This window comes from Stegastes partitus, unplaced genomic scaffold, assembly GCF_000690725.1.
Source record: "Stegastes partitus isolate 25-593 unplaced genomic scaffold, Stegastes_partitus-1.0.2 Scaffold454, whole genome shotgun sequence".
In the NCBI taxonomy this organism is placed as follows: domain Eukaryota; kingdom Metazoa; phylum Chordata; class Actinopteri; family Pomacentridae; genus Stegastes; species Stegastes partitus.
Window position 1 is genome coordinate 305,895 of NW_007578185.1, and position 25,231 is coordinate 331,125.

General features: G+C 43.2%; 1 protein-coding gene across 3 annotated transcripts; it reads left to right on the forward strand.

Annotated features, from left to right (window-relative positions):
• Window positions 1–576: 576 nt before the first annotated feature.
• LOC103360606 (noelin) lies at window positions 577–20,129 on the forward strand. 3 transcript variants are annotated; one of them, XM_008286426.1, is made up of 6 exons: window positions 577–1,091; window positions 7,554–7,703; window positions 8,429–8,584; window positions 11,039–11,258; window positions 16,469–16,575; window positions 19,190–20,129. In XM_008286426.1, exons 1-6 carry the CDS (start codon window positions 1,026–1,028, stop codon window positions 19,862–19,864), a joined length of 1,374 nt encoding a protein of 457 aa, XP_008284648.1. In that variant the 5' UTR covers window positions 577–1,025; the 3' UTR covers window positions 19,865–20,129. The 3 variants fall into 3 exon arrangements, with proteins under 3 accessions (XP_008284648.1, XP_008284646.1, XP_008284647.1); XM_008286425.1 differs by lacking the exon at window positions 577–1,091 and adding an exon at window positions 5,816–6,219; XM_008286424.1 differs by lacking the exons at window positions 11,039–11,258; window positions 16,469–16,575; window positions 19,190–20,129 and adding an exon at window positions 10,217–10,708.
• Window positions 20,130–25,231: the final 5,102 nt, after the last annotated feature.

A 25,231-nucleotide genomic window follows, 5' to 3' on the forward strand; every position in this document is an offset into this window, starting at 1 on the left:
CAAAAATTAAATACATAAAAAAATCAACATGTACAAAAAAGAAAAAGTTTAAATTGGCCACATTATTGAGTTGATACCACTGAAGCCATTAAAACGCTGCTTAGACGCTAAAAGATTTATTCAGATGATCAAATCAGACTTTTATCCTTCACCCATGCAGCTGACCCAGCAGTACAGAGGTCCCTGACCCCTTCAGACTACCGGGTAGTGGACCTGCTGGTTGTGGACCTGCTGATTGTGGACCTGCTGGCTGTGGACCTGCTGGTTATGGACCTGCTGGTTCTGGACCTGCTGGTTATGGACCTGATAGTTGTGGACCTGCTGGTTCTGGACCTGCTGGCTGTGGACCTGATAGTTGTGGACCTGCTGGCTCTGGACCTGATAATTGTGGACCTGCTGGTTCTGGACCTGATAGCTGTGGACCTGATAGCTGTGGACCTCCTCTCTCCTCTCTGTGCCTGCTGCCAGTTTGAATCTCCCTCTCTGCCCGATGCAACATCCGCTTTCAGCACCATGAACAGCGCCGTCACTCTCCCTTTTTTTTTTTTTTTTTTTTTTTTTTCCTCCATCGAGAGCTTATACGGCAGCTTGAGGCGGGGAGGTAAACTTTTGGCAATATCAGAGTGAAGCTTTATCTCCGTGCATGCGAGCGTGGTGTGTCTTTTTTTCTTTCGCGCGTCTATCCAGCCCCAATGTTCACCAGGAGCGGTCCGTCGCAGCGATAAATAAGTATCGGCCACGACCGGAGGGGAGGAGAGGCACCGAAGATAGGCTCCCGATATGAACTGAACATGCACGGAGACGATTCCGCCAAACAGATTTTTATACCGCTTTCTGCTGCCGGGCTGCTGAGGGATTAAAAAAAATAATTAATAATTAGAATAAGAAAAGAATTGCAGCGCACTAAGAAAAAAAAAAAAAAAAAGCCAGAGAGAAGAGCGCCGACAGAGAGGACTGCTGTGGGGACGCAAAGGGACTGGATCTGCATGTGAGACCGCTGCTGGTCCGCACACCGGAGGCAAGAGATGCAGCCAGCGAGCAAGCTCCTCACTCTGATTCTCCTCATCTTCATGGGCACAGAACTCACCCAAGTAGGTTCTTTTTTTTTTTTTTTTTTTTTAACGCCATTTTCCACCTCTTGTGTTTATTTTTATTTTTTCCTTTCAACAAAAATAATAATAATATTAAAATTAATTGGCCCGGGCATCCGCGAAGAGACGGACAGATTACCCGGGTTACCTCGCATAAAGAGCCCCGCTGAATTAGCCCTCCCGCTTAAACAGATTAACGGGCGGGATTACATGATGTGGAAATTGTGTGTTTTTTACACGGATAGAAGCCCCCCTCACCCTCACCATCACCATCACCCTCCTCTTCCTCTTGGTTCCGTTTCTCCGCCAAACCAAACCGGGCCAGATATTGAAGGGGAGGAGGAAGAGGAAGAGGAAGAAGAGGTGGGGGGGGATAAAAGATTGCATGATCGGTCAATTCCCTCATTAGCAAATGGTCATCAACTGCAGCGATATTCTTAGTGCAATGTGTTCCCCTTTAAATAGAGGATTCAGTGGTGGGCTGTTGCTCTTTAGTGTTGCAAACCGGGACTCCTCCACAATCAAATGCAGTGTCTCACTTTGAGCATGCTCAGTGACCACACTGTGACTGGCTGTGTGGAGGGGAGAGGACATTTAGTCCAGCAATGTAAACACAAAAAATAAATTACCATCAATGAAATATGTATAATCCTCCAGTAATGACCTCATGTCATTTGCAACACATGCAGCAGCCACTGTTGTATTAAACTGCTCCTTTTATAAATGAACAGCAGGCTGTGGAGACACAGTGAGGGAGGTGGTATTTATTTACTGCCAGGCCCCTGTCACCGCTGGACTGAAGAATTTGATGATTTAATTGCCCTTGCTTGAGTCACAAAGTCATATTTCATGTGCTATGCTGTTATGTGAATCCAATTGTGGCTGGTAATTGGAGGCGGAGGAGGATAAAAAAAAAATAAAAAATCAAATGTGGCACTGAGGTACTATCAATAAATTAATATCAGGTCCCATGGATCTGTGATATACTCCAAGTGACAAACTCAATACACGTGTTGGAAGTAGGCTGCTGCAAACCCCTCGCTGGCCCTGATAACCAACGTGTTAGAACAATATTGGCGTAATATTGCCTTGACAGAAATATGCCAGTGATTGATTTCCGCAAATTTATGAGAAACGCCGGTGTGGCTGCGAGAGCAACAGCTTGGTTTTGACATTCACATGGAGTTTGATTTGTCTTTTTAACAAAGCTGTAACCCCATACACAGTTTTTAGAATGAAAATGTTTTCATAGTGAGGCTACAAGTTGTAATGCCTGTAATCAGAAGTGGACACAGTGCAGCTGCAGAGTGCACGAAAACGCTGACACCATTGAACAATGGGGCTATTTGCACAGATTGATGGAAGCCATCAGTCAGAGGAAGGGGAAGTGGGAGAAGAAAGCTGGTTTCACTTCGGGGTTTCATGACAGCCGCTCGGAGCGGCGCAGGTCAGGGCCCACGTTACAGTGACAGCCTGATGACCTGAGAGTGCGTGTCGCCTGCTTGAAGGTAAGTCGATATTAGTCCACGAGCCTTACCCGTCTGCTCCCCTTTCAGGCGAACAGAAAAGACAAGATACACTGACAGGCTCTATTTGTACGGCCTCTGCTGTACACAAACCCACAGCACTCTGAGAAGAAAGGCCTCTCCACATCTCATCTCAGTTTGAAGAAAGATAGAAAAAAAAAAGTGAGAGGTGTATCGAGACACAAGAGAGCCTTTTTATTGCCAGATTACTCATCAGGAAAAAAAAAAAAAAAAGCCACCCATGCAGTATGGCCTCGACTGCTGATGCAGAACAGTAACGCCCTCTTAATGACCACATTAACCACCTTGCTCGAGAAGTCTCGCACAGTTTCAGACGGAGCGAGGCAGCTGCGGCTCTCTTCTTAACATCTGGCCTAAGGAGCGGGGAGACGCCTGATTAGTGGCACCCTCTCCTCTTTAATTCTGCCCACATTCATTCACCTCTATCCCCTCCGCTGAAGGATTTGCCCGGCGTTTACGCAGGGAAGAATAGTAAGCAGCCAGAATGGCATCTGTTCCTCACCTAGCGGCTCCCCCATGGCTGCAGGCCCACATCCTAAAGCATCTCCCTGACACCTGACTAAACAGATGGTGCTGCCAGAGCCCCCTCTTTGCCACCACGCAACATACATCCCATAACTCACCCTACAAACAATCAGCCTAGAGAAAATGACCGTGAAACACCAGCACACGCTAAGCTTGTAGGCTTGTATGCATGCCTGATTAGTAATTAAATATGAATGTGCGGGGGTTTAAATAAAAAATAGCATCAATCTTGGAATTCACATTAAAAAAACCAACAACATCTACTTTGTCAACATGTCCACCTCTATGCTGCTCAAGTTTAAACTCAAAAAGCTCCTGCAAAGGGGAACGTTTTAGAGGATTTTTATTATTATTATTTCTTTTGGAATGTAAGAAACCAAAAAAACAATCGGGTTTTTATGTGAGAAACTGAACCGGAGTGGAGCTGAATTGCAATATGCGTGGTGTGATTGGCAGCTGGGGTTGAAGCTATTTATTATTCAGTATGGCTGGCTGAGCGACGACGCAAAGGAAGGGGTGGAGAGAGAGAGGGAGGGAGGGAGAGAACGCGAGCAGAAGAAGAGTAGGTGGAGGTACGGTGCATTTTGTAGTGCACTCGCAGGCTGGAAATGTGATTTTTCGCTGCTTTATGAACACTTATTACACTGGATAGTGAATGTGACGGGGTGCTTATCCTGCTGTAGACATACAATAGAAGTGTCTGTCCACTATAGCACCACACCTTAGTCAGGAATATGGCTTTTTATGTGGCGCTAATGTTCAATTTGTGGTAATTTCAGAAGCTCCTGTTTGTTGTTTCTTTTGTGATATTGACTTGTGTTGCCTGCTTGTTTGCTCAGATGCATCCACACCCTTCACCCACACCTTAAATCATGATTTGTATCTTACGCTGTGAGAAAATAACACGTTCTTAAAACAAAAAACTATAAATTGAGCAACATCTCTATGACACATTCTTATTATATCAGAGTGCTTCCATTCTGTCTCCACGTCGGATTTCTTTGCAAAGCTCTACTTGATCCTTGTGCAAAAAGAGCTGTATGCATTTCTAATGAAAGTGTTTAATTTATAAATCTCCCTATCAATCACTCTTGATGAAAAAAAAAAAGCGTCTGACAAGTGATTGACTGAATCGTGCGTCTTTTATCAGTGCTCCAGTGGTTTTCCATTAAATGATGAGCGCTCTGTATTAAAACGTCTAACTTCTGGCTCACCTGTTTTGGAATCAAATGGGATCCACATTAGGCTATATCCATTTTAAAAAGCTTTTGCCATTAGAGAGCCCTGCTGCGCTTTACTGAACTGCACCGTATTACACAAGACTGGACGGCAGAGCACAGCAGTGATCTGACCCCCGTCAATACTTCACTGTAATCTGTGAAGCCATCACCACTGAGCTCTCACCTCAGAGGCCATGAAGAAGAGATAAGAGAAGTCAGAGAGGTCAGAGAGACAGAGAGAGAGTAAGGGAGGGCAGGACAAATACAAATCAGCAGGGAGCACAAACTTTCCCTCCATCTTTCAGTTTACCAGAAAAGTGCATTATGGAGCAGACAGAAATAGCTGTGAACTCAGAGCCCCTCCTGCTATTCTGGGGGCCTCATGTATCATGCAGTGCTGCAATTTAGCCCACAGGCTGCAGCACATCCCAACAGGCTGTTTGATGGAGACTTTTAGGCAGCAGATAAAGTCATTGTTTGTCTCCTCTTTGCACGCTTTGCTGTCAAAATAAACAAGCCAACAGTGTAAGATGTAACTCTGAATGGAAACAGGCACCAAACTCCACATGCAAACGCACAGAGTGTCCAAAGAACTCCACGTGTAAAAGTGAAAACTAACTCTAACTCACGCTAACTCTCTTGATTTTTTTTTTCAAACATCTATTTTTTATGTTATGGGCTTGCATTTTAAAAACCCCTCCTCTTTTGATTTCAGCAACGCCAAAATCAGCTACACGATGGCGCCAGAGTCTCACGAATTAAAAGCTCAGTGCTTTGATCGAGCTGAAGGCATTCAGCATCCCATCAATAAAACATATTCTGAGCTCCTACCAGCTCGCTGCCATTGCAATGCGACATCCTGCACGAGTGTCCTGTGAGTTTTATTTTTTTGTATTTTTTTGACGTGCAGGACTGAGCAGTCACACATTGCACTGATTGTTGGAGTGAAAAGGACGAGCTTTACCATGATCCGAGCAGGGTGCGCTCCTGTGCCACACAGCCTTCTCTCCTGTTGGGCCAGTGGAGAAAGAAATGACATTGTCCCCTATAAATAATCCCTCAGCATCATTGTTGGCCGACCTCAGCCGCACTGCTCCTGCCCTCAGGGGGGACAGTCTGTGTCGGGCAACTATGGGCGACTCAGGCGCAATCCAAGATATTACCATGAGCGGACCCCAACCTGGCTGACATCATTGCGTCTGGGGATATAGATAGATCCGTAGTACCTCCTCCTTTCTCCTCACATCCATTTGGAGCCGCCTGTGTGTGTAGTCAGTGGCACTTAATCACAGAGCGCACCAAGGCAGGAGGCGGACCGTCGGGCGTGAACGAAATAGTAACGGTGAGCTGGAGAGGCAGCAGTGTGCGGGACAACGCAGAAAGAGGAGCTATCCGGAGGACGTTTCCCAGCAGCCGCTCTCGGTTTTTTGAACCCCCTTCTTTTACCTTGCACTGGATCAAGTGTTGCAGTTTTCATCTCCGTCCTCCGACCTTCCCGTTTCGGTCTCCAGCACCGCGTCCGTCCGCCGCCACTGCTTCCTTGGAGATGTCCAAAAAAAGACCAGCCAAGCCGGAGTCCCGGGTGAAACATCAGGCTTCTCTGGGCAACATGACTCGCCTTCCTTGTTTCTCTCCGGAGTCTGTAGAATGAAGACGGCTTAAATAAAGTCCAAGCAAAGCGCAAAGATGTCGGTGCCTTTGCTGAAGATCGGCGTCGTGCTTAGCACCATGGCGATGATTACCAACTGGATGTCGCAGACCCTCCCCTCTCTGGTGGGGCTCAATACTACCAAGCTCACGGCGGCACAGGGAGGGTATCCAGACCGGAGTACAGGAGTAAGTTTCACATAACCCCTGCGCCTGGTTGGGTTTTCATTTTTTTTTCTGAATGAAAGTGTTGCTGGTAAATTGCAGTCCAAATATAGGCAGCATATGTGCGCGCTCTGGTGCGTTTGGTTCATAATTTAGAGTTAGGATTTCTGTCATGCGCTTGCCAGGCGCATGCAAAAGTAAAAGACTTGGAGAGGCATCATAGATTCTTCTTCTTGCGTTTGATGTTGCTCCAGCTGCCACTGGGCTGCTGCACCGAGTGGAAAGTTCTCAGTTGGTTATTTTATTTCCCTCTCTGATGCTGATATAAATAAGAGATCCGTGATGGAAAATTAGGAGATTGACAGGAAAAAAGAAAAAAAAAAAATGGTGAAAGCTGTGGTGTGTCTTTCCTGTGAAACAGCAGGGAGTCCTCATTCTTCATTTCACGGTGAGTGTGTGTGAATGGAGAGGCGCTCAAAGCCAAGGCACTGTTAGAGAGTCAAAATGAAGCTTCTCTCCGTCAGGATGCTGGCAGATTGGGAGCAGCTTCTGTGCCAGAGATGATACTGTACGGGCTTGGTCAAATGGAAGGTGGCAATGAAATCAGAACAATGCAGGTTGGAAGCAACTGCATTAATAAAAGCAATAGATGCAGTGAAGTAACATCTTCCTTGATGTTTATTTCATGCTTTTGAGAAGATTCGTGCAGTTTTCCAGATGCAAGACTCCTGGAATTTTATTTGACCATAAGTGTAGTCGTGCAAACTGAGTAGGAGGCTACGCAGGTTTTCTTTGTCTTGTCAGCACATCTTTTGCTAGAAACTGCAGCCGGCTGACAGCCAGCGTGATTGCTGCTGCTTTTGGATTCTGTGAAGTCACCCCCCTCTCGCTAATTGAAACAATCAGTAGGTCTGTCCACTGATTTTTATCGCTGATGCTGTGATGAATATCTTCCTCAAAGTCACCTCCTCGGTCTCGTCCATCAGAAGGTCTGGGTACTCGGTGTTGCCTTGTTCTTCCCTGACGTCACGCATTATACTCCTGAGCTTCCACAACCCCACTGAATAATGAGAGTAGCCTCAGCTGTTGCGATTGGCTGCGTTTCCCTCCCTTTGTGTGGCTTTAAAACATACAGTGTGATAGTGCAGAATGGGTGGAGCCTGGTGCTTTTGTGGTGTCCAGATGGAGCTCCGGCATCAAGCAAAGCGCACAACACTCAAAGGGCGAATCTCAGCTAAGTGTCCTCCTTTGTCATTTTCGCAGACAAGCACGAGGATGTGTCACCCTTCGCCCTCCCATCGTTGCTGTCCCACCTATTCCATTTTTGTCACCGTTTCTCCGCTCCTTTTGTTACTCAGGTGTTGCCAGCAAACCCAGAGGAGTCGTGGCAGGTGTACAGTTCGGCCCAGGATAGCGAGGGACGGTGTGTCTGCACTGTGGTGGCGCCCCAGCAGTCCATGTGCTCACGGGATGCTCGCACCAAACAACTGAGGCAGCTGCTGGAGAAGGTAATTATCGCTTAACTCCTCGGCAATCAAAGTGGCACGGAGTAACCACCTTGAGTCATTTTTTACGTCTTTCATGCACAAAGAACACGCAGAAAGGCTTAACAGTGTTTGTGGTCTTCCAATCACCTCTCTGCCTGTTGGACAAGAATAGAAATCAAGCTCTAATGAGCTCCCTGGAAACCCAAGGCATCATGGGAGGCAGCTATACACTGACTCTGAGAGTTTCTATTGTGCTGCATACATCCAAAGCAACATATCTAATGATGCAATCTAGCTCAATACCCATGGACTTTGAGCTAAGGCTGCCACTCTTACGCAAATTGAACATTTAAGCGTATTTATTAAAATGAAACTCCCTTTAATCCAAAAATGGAGATAATCCAAAGTGATGCTAATTAGCTTATTCACATAACCAGCCAGAACGTAGAGACATCAACAGATCTCGCCTGAATAAATAGCAGATGAGTCACGTTTCTGGAGTTTCCGGAGCGAAACAGTTTGGAGACAACAAATGTCTTAACAGTATGCATTCTACACTTGCACCATGTGTCTGAGGCCCCTGACTAGTTGGCCTGATGTAAGAATTTGTGAATCACTGCAAGAAGAATGCCAAGTCAAAAAAAAAAAAAGCATATTGAAAGTCTGTTGAGTTTCTACTATGTCTCATGCTCAGATTACACCACGACGAATACAGACAGGCTAACGTGTCCTTATGGCAATCCCAGGTCCAGAACATGACCCAGTCCATCCAGGTGCTGGACCAGCGTACCCAGAGGGACCTGCAGTATGTAGAGAAGATGGAGGTTCAGCTCCGTGGTCTGGAGACCAAGTTCAGGCAGGTGGAGGAGAACCACAAGCAGAACATCGCCAAGCAATACAAGGTACGGAGCCAGTTTGTTGAGCCATTGACCCAACCCGCCATCCCTTCATAGCTGCTCCGTAGCTCATTAGAAACAGCCATTTTGTGTTTGTGTGTTTCCACTGTGGAGAGGGTTCAGAGTTGCCCAACCCACCATACTGCATACCAAGAAATCCATAAAGCATGCATAATTAAAGAGGTAAAATAAACGGATACATAAATCCGACAACAATTCATATCCCTATTTCACACCAACTCACATAATAAAACCATGTAGTATACTGATAGCATCCTAAATCAGCTTAGGAAGATGACGATTTAATGAGACAGCTTATGTTTATTACAAATAAAACATCCCTGGGGAGTGGTGTGTGCACTCAGAGTGGTACCTTGTGCAGCGAGCACAAAGATCTCTGGACACACTTTCTTTAGAACTACTTGTAGACATTAAAGACTCCAGGCAGTTTTCCCTAGAGATTCACTGAACCAGATGAAACTTTAATTAATATTTTATCAAATACAGCAGGGTATTGTATACTTTACTATAAAATCTTTTTTTAAATTAAAAAAAAAAATTTGGCCACAGCTGCAATTACAGTGATTAATGTGCCAATTATTGCCTCAGTGTATTTTAACCAAAACTGACCAAAATAAAGCTAAATAAATAAAAATAAAATTTTAATAAACAGAAAGTCTCTGCAACTAAAAAACCCAGAAGCAGTTAACTTTTGGCTTTTTTTTTTTAATTATTATTTTTTGCTTGAAACACTACTGGACTGTTTATTGGCCTGACTGATTATCAGACCTAATATTCAGCATTTTCCTGATAATCCTTATTTTTTTTGATTAATTCATGAGAATTGCACATTTTAAGATTAAAATGTTTTAAAATGAATCTTAAAATGTGCTGCTTTTGCATCCAGCTCTTTTTTTTTTATTAATATCCCGCCCACAGAAGTATCTGATTGGTTACACCTCCCAAGCAACAGCCAATCAGTGCTGACGGACAAATGTTGTTCTTAATTCTGACCCCAGGATTTTTAATTTCACTTTAAAAGTTTATTGAGTCCAATTGTCAGTTATTGGTCTTTTTGATTACTAAAAAAAAAAAAAAAAAAGGGGTGGGTGGGGGGAAGCAGATTGTTCGACCCCTACTTTAAATAACATGATTACCCAGGTATCAAAAATAGTCCACATTTATTTTTCTCATAATCAAATAATTAATCATTTCATCTCCACATTTACCAAAAGTTGCCACTAAAATGTATTTAAATCAGCATCTCAAGGTGGACATTACAACTTGGACAACAATTCAGCGCCACCTTGTTACTCTGTGCTACAAACTCACCAAAAACGTATTCAATAACCAGCCCTGTGTGCAATTACTTACACAAATACAAGTGCACTTGCACTCTTAAATCAAAAGCAGCTTCCGTTGTTCACACCATCTAACCTGCACTAATACATCTGTGTGATCCCGTCATCTGTGCATGCTCTGCAAACCTCACGCTGCCACATTACAGTGCATGCCCGCAATCTTCTGTAACTTTGTCTAAGTGCATATACTAAGTGTGTGTGCGTTTGTTTGTGTGTCTGTTAGATAGGTTAGCAAGCTCTAGCCCCTGTCAACAGTTTGTCATTTTCTTGCTTGCAGGGCTAACTTTAAGACATGTAAAGAGAGCCACAGGGAAGAAGAGGCAGGTCAATTCCAGATTCCCCTGAACTGGGCCACAGTACTGAGAGCATTTGGGCGTCAAACAGTTAATTTACCTTTAGCACCATTAAGACTAAGAAACCCCACCCTTCTCCCAAACCAACCCACCACTGATCTCTTCCTGCATGTTACTGCTGTCAAAGTTTTCCATCTAAAAGCTTTTTTCAAACGTAAATACATTATTCTTATTATTATTCTTATTCTTCTTATTATTATTACTATTATTATTATTATTATTATCAATTGCTGTTATTCATTTTATTTTCTTTTGGCTTTTGTCTATGCATATTTGGTTACTCAACAAATCTATACGTAAAACTATAGACGTAAAATTCGAGACACTTTGTTGTGTGTGACATGTAAAAGCATGTAACCCTTAATACGATGTTGCATTTTAAACGATGATGACCAATAAAGAGCTTTCCCAATTGTTGTCGGTGTACCGAGGGCTTGCTTTTTAACGGCTGCTCACTGCCGGGACGGAGCCACCTGCTCTGCTCGTCCAGCGGGTGGAGAATATTTCTCCGGGTTTGTCTGCTCAGACGCACACCTGCACCGCACGAAAACACAGCAGCTCACACACGAAAAACACCGGACACCAACAGGGGTCGCCATGTCAGTGAAGAGGCAGGAAAGAGTTAGAGTAGCCAGGTTCAGACAGGTGTTTTTTTTTTCTTTTTTCTACTTTTCTTTTCTTTTATGGACAGCGGGTCTCCTTTTGTCGCGCATGACACTCAACCGAGCTTATTCTAATCCTTTCAGGCCATAAAAGCGAAAATGGAGGAGCTTAGACCGTTGATACCAGTGTTGGAGGAGTACAAAGCCGATGCCAAATTGGTATTGCAGTTTAAGGAGGAGGTCCAGAATCTGACGTCAGTTCTAAGCGAACTTCAGGAGGAGATGGGGGCCTATGACTACGAGGAGCTCCACAACAGAGTGTCAAATCTTGAGGAGAGACTCCGAGCATGCATGCAAAAATTAGGTAGGCACAGAAAGTTGTTGGCACACACCTTTTTGCTTCAAACATGTGCATGCACCAAAAACACTCCCACTGACTCACGCTGTGTTGTGACTGGCCAGAAAGAGACGCTCAGGCATATTCACATGGCGGAGGACATGACAGGAACATCAGAGGTGGCTGTGATGCTCTACCACTCAAATGCTTATTTCACAGCAGTAGAACACCCTCTCCACTGACATTTGTAATGCTTCTATTCATTGCGTGCCGGCCTTCTAACGGACTGCATGATTGGTTTATTCTTCCTTTGTCAAAGTAAACCAATCATGAAGTCCGTTAGGGGACTTTGCATGTGTTCTGTTCTAGGGGTGTCATGATATGCTGGTGTTACCAATAACTGTGATATTTAAAACAAAAAAGTAGAAATGCTCATGATAATACTGTAAATATCTGGTTGGCACTCAAACACAAAAACAACATATCATACAGTAATGGATAGACTTTTGTCACCTCTACACATATAAATATATATAACAAGAATATTTGAGCATTTGTTTGCCAAAAAGGAAAACACACAATGAAGAAAGGTGAATTTGACAGATGGCATTATTTTTTTTTCAAATTTTCTGTGGATAATAAATAATATCAGGATCATCGTAAATTAGTTTGGCCATGAATTATCATTTGGTGAAGGTCTGATATGTTGACAGCCTTATTTTGTACACTACGATATAAGACACTAGTCCTGAAATCAAATGACAGAAAAGCTATTGAAATCAAAGTTATAATTGATTAAATTGATGAATGCATGCATACATATGTCCAAAAACCATTGCACAGACATTTTCTGGGTTCCTCAAATTGAGGAGATATGCTGCTTTTCCTGCCTTTTGACTTTGAATATCTTGAACCTCTAGGCAAAATTTTGCTTTAAAGCCAAATTCCGAATGAATCTACTGACTTTGGGTGAGGAAACAGACTGCTAGAATACATAACTAGACACATTCATGCACCTATGGACGGCATACAGAAGAAGCGAGCCAAGGAGCTGATGGGTCTTCAGTTTGCAGCTCCTGTCATGGCGGTCTTATCTTATCTTTTAGCCCCTGCCTCAGTCTCTTCACACCTCGGTCGCAGCCCACAGTGCTAATAGATGCACACCCACACTACAGTGACTAAGATATTTTACAAGAGCAGAGACACTTACACACTTACAGAGGCACATCACGGGTATATTGTGTTCCTGTTTCAAATTATTCACTGTGCACGATGACAGGAAGAAATTGGGAAAAGCTTTCAGTTGTGATTTTTTTTTCGGAAAGCAGATCGCCACACTGTGATTGTAGTTACATTCAATTTATAGACTACAAACACAGCTGCTTAATCTCAGCTCACCAGTTGCTTCTTCCCTATATATATATATATTTTTGTCTTTATCTCTGCATACACAGCTTTTTTTTTTCTTCTGCTGGCCAGCTGCTGCTGCTACCTGCCAGCCAGGTGCAGGAGTCTTTTCTGTGTTTTTACTCCCAGTTCAGTGAGCACGCCACTCCAGCGTCTGTGGTCATCCTGCCAAAGATAGGAGAGCAGAGGCCTGCGGGAGTTACTTAGTGTGTGTGTACGTGTGTGCAAGATCAGATGAGATAAAGGCGAGGTCACCCCGAGAGAGACTGGCTCAGGCAGAACAGAGGGTGGCTACTCCTTTCATCTTCACACGATTGCAGAGGCACTCATGCATAGTGCACACAAACACACTCCAGTACACTCCTCCGTTAGTGAGATTAAACTCGCGAAGGTCACCATCCACATTTGCATCTGAGGAACAACAGGAGGAAAAAAAAAAAAAAAAAAGAAAAACGGGGAGAGGGGCAGGAGAAATTTGAACGCTTGTGTAATAGAGAGAGAGAGAGAGACACGGGAGAAAGTGACAGAACGTGGTATCGGGGAAGGAGAAAGAGTGATAAAGTGAAGGCGAGCAGGAAAAGTGAAAGAGAGTAACTAGAGTCCCCACAGAGCTGTCCTTCAAGCTGTTTTGTGCCGGAGAGACTAACAGCCCAACGGCTGCTGGGACACAATGGCCATCGATCAAGAGGACATGCCAGCTTGCTGGGCAATAATCAAATAAATAAATCACCCTGTGTTGTGCCCCGGCAATGTGGAGCCACGGAGAGCTTCAGGCAAATGCAGCCCCTTCACACTGAAATACTGATGAATGGAGGAGGAAGGTCACTCCGGCACATAAGCCACTCTGCTACCACTGTGTTTTCTCCTCTATTTTATCTGCTGAAGGCAAAATTGGACTCTCTCTCCTTACAAAGCAGGCATGTTCCTAACAACTAATTTCCCTGTCAATTAAACAGAAATTAAGATTTAGACGAGCTGAACTGGTCTGAAAACGGTCAAAATTCAGCACAATTTAATCGATAAGGCTAAACATTGTCTGCATTTAAGAGCCATTTGAAACTGTTAATAGCATTTCTCAATACCCAAATCATATTTTAAATTCTGCAGAATGTGATTACGCCAGTTGAGTGGATAAATGACTGTTTGTTCTGACACAGCGTACAAAAGCCTGATTTCATTGTCTAGATCAAAACACTGCCAAACTGAACTGGTTTTACAAGAAGCAACAGTTAACTGTTGTTGCACATTAATAAAAAATATGAATAATTAGTTTGACTAATTTGTTTTTTCAGTGCCAAGTAACAATCTCATCTATTCTTTTTGCCTTCACTTTCTCCTACGTCCTTAGTAAAGATTAATGGGTTTATTATACTTAATAAGGTTTTTGCCGTTTTAATTCCAAAAGGTAATCATTACACAGTACCAGTTAAGTTAAATGCTTCTATCTGGAAACACTGAGACATCTAAAAAGAGCTCAAACACAGCAAGAAACACAAAGCAATGACAAACTGAAAATCAGATTTCAAGAATTTCTCTATAACATTAAACATTAAATTAAGGCAATGATGTGTGAACCTCAAGTAGTTTATGGACGTCTTTAGCTCCTGTCACATTCATTTCACTCCCTGTGAGCTTTTCTTTTTACTGCAATATAAAGTCTGCATTTCTATGGAAACAACACAACCATGGTTAGAAGTAGAGAGAACTCAAACATGTATTTTTTGCAGTGCAACAAAGTTAAAATGCCATAAATGTTTTGTTTTTTAAGTGGATTTTTTTTAAAGAAAAAAGGGACATATGAAAACCTCAGAGTCCGTAGGTGCTGTTAATACTTGAAAACAATGGTGACTCTACATACTGTCAATATGTGACCACACATTTTAATTAATTAGTAGTTTAATTAGTACACTTGTCTGTTTGCTCTTTGTTAACACAGCCTGCAGCTCAGCCCAGTAGCCAAAACCTTCATGAACATTTGTCACATGACTGTCCACTTGTGCCAAGCAGAATGTTTTGTGATTTACAGAATCTAGTTTGAATGAACAGACATATTTTTTTTTTAGTATTTTTAATGACACGTGTAGAATAAGAGGATTCTGATTAAATAATATGCTGAGCTTATGATTTAATTAGTTTCCCCGTCAGAATCATATATCACAGATTATTGTTCACAGACTGTTGTAAAGCCGAAAATCCAAATCTTTCTAGTTTTACAGTTTCTAGCCCAGATACATGGCGTAAGTTATGAATTATATTTTCAAATATAATTATAAGCTTTTCAAAACTGCCGGCAGGTTTTGGCATTCAGAGGGGTAATTTAATTATGACTGGATTAATGCTCAAAAACTCCTACATAAATCTTACTTAAACTCCTGATCAGTGTAAAAAAAATAATTTAAAAAAGTGACATCACCACATTCTAACTGAGCCCAGTCAACTCCAAACCAGACGAGAGGAGCACCGAAAACACCACATTCAAATTTTAGATGTAAGATAGACAAAACTGTTGTCAATTTAAAAACAGTGCCTTCATCCAGAAGCCTCTGGAAACAAGTGCTCATTCTATATCCAAATCCTTACTATTCGGGCTAAGGGTGGGTGCTGTTTTTTGTTATATCCGCTCCAGTTCCCATTAGGTTTTCCATGTGCTCTGCCCTGTGCTTCAATGCAGGCAAATTCAGGCCAAAAGGGGATTAGACCATGTGTGCATCTCCAGAATGCAGCTCCATCAGCGGGCTCCCCAGCAGCCTGCGATAGTAGTGTCATCTAAAGATAGAGGCATGATTAGAGAAAAGAATTAAATAAATCAATGGCCAATGTATTAATGTGGTCTCTAATCCCACTGAGGGTTACGTAAGGGACTCAACCCCCACTAGAAATAGTAGATGCTGCTCATGTGACCACGTGTTTGTCTCTCAGCCGCCGCGGAGGTGCGAGGCCCACACATTCTCACAGGCGCCACATATGCTGCACATATGCAAAACCGCGAGTTTCATTATGGAAGTGAAAGAAATGTGGCCGAGAGAGAAAGGAGAGGCAGGTAACAAAGGGTAAGCAGAGGAAAGTGGAATTAAATGGAGAACGTGTAACTACAGATTAAAATGACATTTCACAACAATGAAGAGCACGAGAGGTAATGGGGTTGTAACGAAAGGGGTTAATGGATGCGACGCTTAGCGGAGAAAGACGCTAATGGAAACCTAAAATGAGCCATCGTCACAGTCCCGCTTCTTAAATTAGCTTATCAAGACAACTCATTACATTTATGTGGTAAAAAATTAACTCGTCAAGATCATCTCATTGACCTTTGTCTTTGCGAAGCGTCGTCTGAAACGCCAATGGATGTGCCGCCAGTGTTGTTATTCTGTGAAATCCTGCACCCCCTATCTGTGGCTCGCTCATTAGAAAGGGTGCAGCTATCTGACCGGCTCTCAGTCACGAGGGACACACGGCCCAGTGTTAGTTTTGTCAAATTCGCATTAACACCTCAATCAACACTAATTAACACTACAGCAGCTTACAAGTTGCGCGCAGGAGCAGAATACGCAGAGGCTCTCCCGCTCCTATTCTCTCGTCCTCTCACTTTTCTCACACATCCGCGCAGAGAGAGTAAAACAGGCATTAGCATGTGTGAACTGAATAATAAGCACCTCTTGTATCACGCCAAGAGAGAGGCAGGAGACATAGCAACGAGCCGGACATCAGCTCCCTCATCCTTCAGGCATTTAAAGTAAATAAAAATGAATCCTTCACAATAGATTCTGAATTAGTCTAAATACCCAAAACGGGTGAAGCAGTAGATGTTCCATTCTCGCTTCTTTCCTTTGCAGCATGCGGCAAACTGACGGGCATCAGCGACCCCATCACCATCAAGACGTCTGGGTCCAGGTTCGGCTCCTGGATGACTGACCCTCTGGCACCAGAAGGAGACACTCGGGTATGCACAGTTGTATGGATCTCCCCTGATATGATACTGTATTCATTACAGAGTCTGGCTTTTTGGTGCCAACGAAACTGTGTTCATAGGGCAAAGAATTAACTATCTGATTACTGTTCTTAACTTGGTCGGCTGGTCTAAATTTCATCCCTGCTTGTCAACAATTCAGAACAAGTGGATGCGAAAAGCTCCACTCTTAAAGCTCCTCTAATCGGGATTTTTGTATTAACAGTAAATCTACTTGAGTTTGTGTACTGTGAAAGTGGTCGCTGGTGGTAACAGTCTCAAAGAGAATGAATCTGCAGTTCCCCTCAGCTCAATGGAGCGCTTTGGGTGTCTTTCAACACACTGTTTTACAGCCCACAGCTTTACTGTTCTGGTCCATTCGCACTGCTCTCATAAGCATTGTTTTCAGGAGCAGCAGGCAACTTTTTCAGCTAAAAGATCTAAAATTCAGTCACGTTTAGCAACTAGCTGGTGAACACAGTGGCGTGTTGACCAAAAGAGCCAGATACATGGTTGTAATATTAGTTTTTTTTTAAGTTTTATACTGTGTAAACCCAATCAGCCACCATGGTAGACATGGGGCCAATGGTGTCGCCCTGTGGTGTCTTGCACTGGGATGTTGCCAGTGGATCCTATGGGTCCTGTGGGCTGCAGGGTGGGGCCTTCCTGGATTGTTTGGATGAATCCTGTGGATGCTTGATCAGACTGGAAGGTGGGGAGTTTGGAGGGCATGCTCCTCGAGCTGTTCCTGAGTGGTTTTTAGTGTGTGGTGCGGTGCTTTATCCTACTTAGGGATTCATCAGGGAGGGCTGCCGCCATGTGGGGCGGTGTGCTCGGTCTACAACCATGTCTAGGTAGGTGTCATAGTAACATCCACATGAATGCCAGGACCCGAGGTTGCATTGTAACCAGATGATCAATATTATTCCTTTGACCTGTCAGTGGTGTTAAGGTTGTGGTGGATTGGTGCATGTCAGTGTCATATTAGCAGCCTGTTCCATATGTTGGGAATTTTTACAAAACCGCATCAGACAGAAACAGCAGTGAATTGTCATCAGCAAAAAGTTGAGCAACAAAGAATTAAGCCACAATTTTGATTGCTCATTAAGTCACTTTGCAGCAAAAATTCACTGGTTCTAGTGTTTATTCAGATTTTCTTTTGTGATAGTAATTAAATAACGCCATTAGGCTCTTAACTGTTCATCAAATAAAAGCACTAATTTGAATATGTCATCTTGGTTCTTAATGGAAATAATAATTAGTCACAGCCCCACACTATTTATCAAGCGCACATTAGAGGACAAAAACAGTCCTGCTGCACCCCTCCTCCCTCGCCTCATTCAGATACCTGAAGATCTGCATTACAAATAGTTTGCAGGACTCCAAAGTCAGAGATGACCTTGCTGACGGTGAAGGCCAACTCCTGCAGTGAAATGTAATGACAGTCCATGTTAATTGGTCACTGTTATTTCATCAGCTGATTGCATCTGATTTTCCTTTGCGTAGCGGGGCTCCTGTTGGCTCGGTAAATGGGCCTGCCTTCATTACTACAACACATTAAAATGAAATGCCAGGGATAAATCTATATGGTTTTTAACGGGAAGCTGCCCCGCGGACAAGGAAGGGAGGGAGGTGGGTATAAAGAAAGTTTATTTGTCTGCTAAGCGTGAACATGCTCTTCCTGCTCCGGCTTTATGAGGCACATTAATAAGAGGCAGGACTCTCAATGTCACCGGGAGTAAAGGGGATAAAAACTTGCGAGGAATCAGCAGCATGCAGGACAGCAGCGGTGTAAATTTACAGTTACAGTTTGCCTCCTGAAGGCTAGCCGTTTTGACAACACAGGCTGTATAATTTTTATACATTCAAAACTTCTCATCAGCAGGGGCGAAGCTTACTGCTGACTAAGATTATATTTAGCATCCTGAAAGGCAACTTTTTTAGTTGAAACTAATACATTTTGAGCAGAACACATGAAAGATGTGCTACGTTGTCAAAGGGCAGAAAAGGAAGAATGAGTGTAATTGACGGGAGCAGACAGGCCTGCTCCACTTCTTTTTATCTCGTCTTTTCCTTATCTTAGAGTTTTTTTTGGGCTCCATGGAGACCCGCTTCCTTGATGTGAATCATTTTTTAAGTCAATCACAGCAGCACATTAAACCAGGTAAGGGGAGGGCTTCAGGTCTATCAGTCCCACTGAGACTAAGGAAGTATTTGAGCCTCTAGTGGCTCCAGAATCAGAGCTCACTGCCCACCACCACAGGGGCCAGCAGGAAGCTGGGTCGAAGCAGCTGAGACAGGCCTTTTATCTGGAATGATGGGCATTATCCCTGCAGGGCCTGGCGCATGCCACCCTGCGGCTGTCATCCTGACTGTTTGTATTCAGAAGCTGCCGGATCTCAGCTTCGTCTGCTCCTCGAGGAAGTCTCAGCACTAACTTAATTGGGATGCTTGCTTACAGTGTGATTTGATTTATTCCTTGTGTGATCTGCATGCAAGATTCTGATATTCACAAAGGCTCACTGACGAATGATGATGATAGGGATTTCTAGCTCTGAAGTAGTGTTTTATTCTGATTCTTCTCTCTCTTTCGTCTCATGCTGCGAAGGTCTGGTACATGGATGGTTACCACAACAACCGCTTTGTGAGGGAGTACAAGTCTATGCAGGACTTCATGACGTCAGACAACTTCACGTCCCACCGGCTGCCCCACCCGTGGTCAGGAACAGGTCAGGTGGTGTACAACGGCTCCATTTACTTCAACAAGTTCCAGAGCCACGTCATCATCAAGTTCGACTTCCGTACCTCCTCCATCAGCAAGTCCCGACAGCTCGACTACGCCGGCTTCAATAACGCGTACCACTACGCCTGGGGAGGCCACTCGGACATTGACCTGATGGTGGACGAGGGAGGCCTGTGGGCCGTCTACGCCACCAACCAGAACGCCGGGAACATTGTCATCAGCAAGCTGAACCCCAACACTCTGCAGATCATCAAGAGCTGGACCACCAACCACCCCAAAAGGAGTGCTGGCGAGTCTTTTATGATCTGCGGCACGCTCTACGTCACCAATGGATACTCAGGAGGCACCAAGGTCTACTACGCCTACTCCACCAACTCCTCTACCTACGAGTACATCGACATTGCCTTCCAGAACAAGTACTCACATATCTCCATGCTGGACTACAACCCGCGTGACCGCGCCCTCTATGCTTGGAACAATGGCCACCAGGTTCTCTACAACGTTACACTGTTCCACGTCATCCGTTCAGAAGAACTGTAATCGCGGAAAAGGAATAAACACATAAATACATATTGTCTGTGTAGAAATCTCACTATATACAAAAATATATCAACGAAAGAAAAGACTCTATGGCAAGATCATTCTATTTATGATATCAAATAACTTCTGAGAGACTGCATCAACAGTGAATGCAACATGGATTGAATGTGCATATGAAAAAAAAAATCTAAAATTGAAGGGTTTCATTCCAAAAGATTATATATTTATTATAGCAAAAAATGCTATATCCATTGTTATCACAAAATCAAAGATAATTGTTCGAAAAACAAAACAGTTTTGTAAATAAAGGTCGTAATATGACTTCAATAGCTCCTCTTAGTAGACTTTATTTTACTAGCTGCCATCATTTTGTTCAAGGTATTTTACTTTGGAATGAAACTCTTTAATTGTTTTGCCGTATAGAAAATGATTGTAAAAGTAGAATATATATCAGATTTAAAAGAAGTAAGAACAGATGCCAAAAAAAAAGAAACATCACGCCTTTTTTATATAATGGAATATCAACCTAAGCTCATTCCTGTGGCTCCAGTTCTTCTGCAGAAATCCTCCCCGCTGAACTTTTCTTTTGGTCAATGGGGGTCCTGAAACGAAGACTGTTGTTAATAAACTGTTGGATCCCCAGGTCCCAAGGACAAAAAGTGGGAGGTCAATCTAGTCAGAAGACTTGATAGCCTAATGGGTGAAGTCTGTCATATCATTTTTATCAAGTACGGTAGCAAATCAAAAGTCTGTAGACAAACTGAAAACAACAATAACAACATCCACTAAAAGACCTGAAGGCACTGACTGTTGACAGCGCTGTTGTTTGAGATAATTTTCCTGTGTTGGTGACTATGTGTGAAAAAGGCTTTCTTTGCATGAGTGTTTTCTATCACTCCGGTCTGCTCTTCTGAATGTCTTTTACTGTATGATATAAAAAAAAAAAAATAAAAAAAAAAAAAAGGAGGGAGGTAGGGTGGGAGGGGGAACAAGGTAGAATACCTTTGGGATTTAAGGATTTGCAGAGATATTTACTTTCCCCCCTTGCTTCTTTCTATTTAGTTCCTGTTTTGTTTATTTCTATTTCTTTGCGATCACTTTATTTTTCAAATGTTCTTGTATCACTGTAACTGTTGGCACCGGTTTTGCCTCTCTCTGTATTTGTTTATTTGGACTGCGTAGGAGGAATCTATCTAGCTCGCATCTCTTTGAAGAAAAAAAAAAAATAACAGAATGTATCAAGTATTGTACCCTGGGAACCTGGTCCTCCTATCTTCAATTCACATCATGCGCCTGTAGTAGGGAGAGGGCTTTTTTTTTTCTTTTTTCCAGAGGATAATCCTGTCTCATGTCATGTATCCCCCCCTCCTCCCCTTACTCCCCCCACTGCTAGTGAAGGATAATGCTGTTTAAATGTATACCCTTGCAGAGGACAAAAGCTTTTCACTCTTTTTGCGCTTTGCTGGACATGTGTTGTATCTGAGATGAGATAGTTAATGATTCGTGTCAATAAAACAGAGAAATCTGACGCTCGGATTGTTGCCTTAAAAACTACAAGCTGCAGTGTGACAGCGCTCTTAGTCTGTTGATATGGAGATCATGTTTACATCAAACCTGAGCTCTTACATCCTGCCTTTTTTTTGGTTACTCATCACTGGGATTACACAGAGAAACCCCTCTAGTCTAAAGGCGAGGATCTACTCCGCAGCCTCAACATTAAAGCCTCCTGCTTAATAGTGTGCTGCCAAAACAGTTGGGACCCATCAGGACATGGACATAAGATCTCTAGGGGTGTCCTGTTGTGTCTGGCACCGGGACACTGGCAGTAGATCCTTTGGGTCCTGTGTTTTGTTTGGGTGGGGCCTCGTTGGACCGGTTTAATTCCTAAGCAGATGCTCGATCGGATCGGCATCTGGGGAGTTTGAATGCTGGGTCAATGCCTTTGGCTCTGTGTCGTGTGCTTTGAGTCGTTCCTAAGCAGTTTTTGCAATGTGGCAGGGGTCCTGCCGGGGGTGGACGCTGCTGTCGGGGAGCCGTGCTTAGTCTGCAACAACGTTTAGGTGGGTGGTAAGTGTCAAAGTAACACCCACATTAGTGCCAGGATGCCAGGTTTTCCAGCAGAGCGATGCAAGACGACAAGTGTAATTCATTTCCTCTCTGCGGTTTTAATGTTGCGGCAGGTCTGTGTATGTACTCTGGATGAAGAAATAGCACGCTTCCTCTGATAAATGAAAAGTTTCTCAGTTCAGTGCACTCAAGGGTATTGCAGCTGCAGCTTGACCAGTAGCTTTTAGAAGCTAATGTTCTCACTTTTTTTTTTAGCTGCCATTTGAGCCACAATGGCCACTGTTTAGTAAGTTTTATAGGCTCGCTTTAAGATTTTAAACACATCAGGTGCAGTTTAGGGGGATGTGGTTATGGTTACTGGTTGTAATGGCAGCATTTACATGGTCACAAGATCAAATATTTTAGGTTTGCTAGATATTTTTTTAAAGTCCCTCCATTGTCAGTTAATAAAATCATCTCTGAGTAGTTAAAGTGACAAAACGGCTTAGATATAACTACTTGCTACTACTACTACTTTCTCTCCACTCACTACTCCAACCCTCGCTGCAGCTTGAGCACTTCAGCTCACCTATAGCTCTCTGACCGTGACACTATAAAACTACCTGACACAATGGTAAGCTGTAATATTGGGGTAATTAAAGCCAATTATGAAGACGAATAACGATACAAAGACCAAGTTTGAATCAGAGTTTTTGAGACTGTCATCAGTACAGGGTGGAAATGCTCAGCCATGGTGCTTTTTTCACTCACGATGTGTCTTCAGGTATATAAAAACCAGCATAAGGACATGTTAACAAGATTCAAAAAGAAAAAAAAGATTTTAATCAGCAGGAGTCTTTAATTACAAGGATTACATTTGTCACAGTTTAACACGGCTGTCATCTCGAAAAGCTGCTATTCGTGTTTTGCTTCTGTCGCTTGACATTTCTCTTACTTGTATGTTATCTTCTTTCGAAAGCCAAACTGTCCACTTTTTGTTCACTCGACAATTTTCTCTACTTCTTTGATCTCCACTCCGTTTCACTTACCCCCGTCACCATCCTTCTTTTTCTCCCTCATCCCTCAGCAAGCCCATATCTTTCCCGCTTCTTTGCTGCTCCCACTCCCCCCACTGCCTCTTAGTCCTCTGATGTTTCAATCGATGAATAAATGATTGCTTCTATTTTCACTCTGAGTGCTTGGCCAACACAAGCTGCTTTGTTCCCCAGAAAGAGTTAGAGATAGGATTTGGGAAACAGAAAGAAAAAAAAAAACAGAGAGAGAGAGAGAGAAACATGTTCAGCGGAAGGTCTCGCAGCGTTTGACACGATGAGCTGTCACTCAGGAGATGAATATATTTGCATCTTTAAGCAGTGATTGGCGCATCAAGAGACATAGCAGCACTCTGTCTAGTCCCAGTTCCCCACCCTGAAACATCAGCACATACGCCTGTGAACCTGACAGTTGCATTTCATTTCATCATTTTGCACGTTGAGCTGGCTCTTTTTTATTTCTGCACCAATCTCTTGTTTACTCCAGACTTTAAAAGGTGTACTAGGCTAATTATCCTGTGCATACCTTGCCCTCTAAATGCCACGACCACTGCAGTAGTACTTCTGGGATTAAAGGACGGACACAGTGAGAGGTTTGACCTTGCTTGGGCCAGCTGTAAGGTGCATCATTCCCCCAAGGACAAAACCACTTATCAGTGATAGAAAGCTGGTGTGTACGTGCCAACAAGAGGCTTGCAAAAATGTTGCATAGCACTGCAGTAACTTTATTTTCCATCACAAAATGCTATGACAGGTTGACACGACTGTAAACTACTCCCGTCCTCACATGGCTTAATTTGCCCTTGCAAATGACTCCTAGGCATTTGTCTCTATGGCCTTATTTTTAGGCGTTCGAAGGTTGAGTTATGCAGCCTTGAAAACTCTGCCAGACTACTATCTGAGCTGACAGCTGACTACTAATTGACATGTGTCTTAATACAACTCATTTGTGCCGCTGGCTTTGCAGTTAAGAAGTGAAAAATTGCTACAAATTCAGCTAAAATTAGAGAATGCAGGAAGGGAAACCATCAAAGAACGATGACATATAGGAAGATGCTTGACAACATGATACTGAGGAGAGAGTTTGACACGGAGCGCTTAAGCTGGAGTTTGCTTCTGCCGATCGACTGGCATCAGCTAATTCTAGAGTTGTTAACTTTGCTCAGTTGAAGTACTGCAATGTCGTTTTTAAAAAGGAACGGGCCTTTCATCTGCTCATGGTTGTAAGCATGATCAGTCTGATTTGGCAGAAATCTAAGAACTTTTTTTTTTGTTTTATTTCTGGCTCAAAATGTTATGCTTGAGTACATGAAACCAGAGTTACCAAACTAAAAAATGCATTTTTTTAGTTCTCAATTCTTATCCTTTTGGTGCTGGTCATTTTCCTTTGGTACTAAAATCTCTTTTGTGGGCACCAAAAATTCTCTTTGGAGGAATAACACAGGCATTACTTTACTAATGTACCCCCTGTAGAAAGTACTTGGTAACACTACTTGTAATAATACTTTTGCATTACTCCACGACATCGTCTGAGATGCAGCGTCATGTAGTAGCCAGTTAATAATATAACAATAAACCTTACCGCCTACACATCAGCACAAATCCATGTCACGACAAACAAACGCACGATCGCAAGCCAACAGCAAAGTTGGTGAAAGTCAGCCACAAAAGCACATCTGCACTGGCTATACCAGAGATGATACAAGGGAAAGATTTGCCACTTAAACAATCCCAAATGGAAATATTTGGGACAAAGATGGTGGTTGTATAATGTGACTCACCAGATGTAGATGGTGGGTATTAGCCTGCCATTTCATGCAGCTTCCTTCCCAAGCTTTACCGAATGTTTGTATTGAGCAACAAAGCAGCCCTGCTAGTTTTTTTTTGCTAAATCATGTATTTTAATGACTGCGCTCGCCTCCCTGCATGCAAATGTCCCACCAAAACCAGCATTTTGGGTGTACCCATGCTACCATACTATATAATACAGCAGAATAATATTTAATATGTCCCAATACATCCCGATCAAACGTAATATGCCAAAAATACGCATGGTGGGATTTTGCAGCATGCATTTCTGGCCTTTCTGGTCCACACTCCTCGGTGCTGTTACCTTACATAAGTCACAGCGTCTCGCACGAGTATAAACATGCTTGAGCTGCTGAAAGCACACAGACAGACGACAGCTCATTTCACACAACAGACAGCAACGGTCTCAGCTTAAGCCGCATTATTATGACTAAGTAGTATGTCCAGTCACCCTGTAACG

Coding starts and splice junctions, on each gene's coding strand:
- LOC103360606 (XM_008286425.1), top strand. CDS start 6,070: ATGTCGGTGCCTTTGCTGAAGATCGGCGTCGTGCTTAGCACCATGGCG. Junction 11,259..16,468: donor AGCATGCATGCAAAAATTAG/GTAGGCACAGAA, acceptor TTTCCTTTGCAG/CATGCGGCAAACTGACGGGC. Junction 16,576..19,189: donor CACCAGAAGGAGACACTCGG/GTATGCACAGTT, acceptor CATGCTGCGAAG/GTCTGGTACATGGATGGTTA.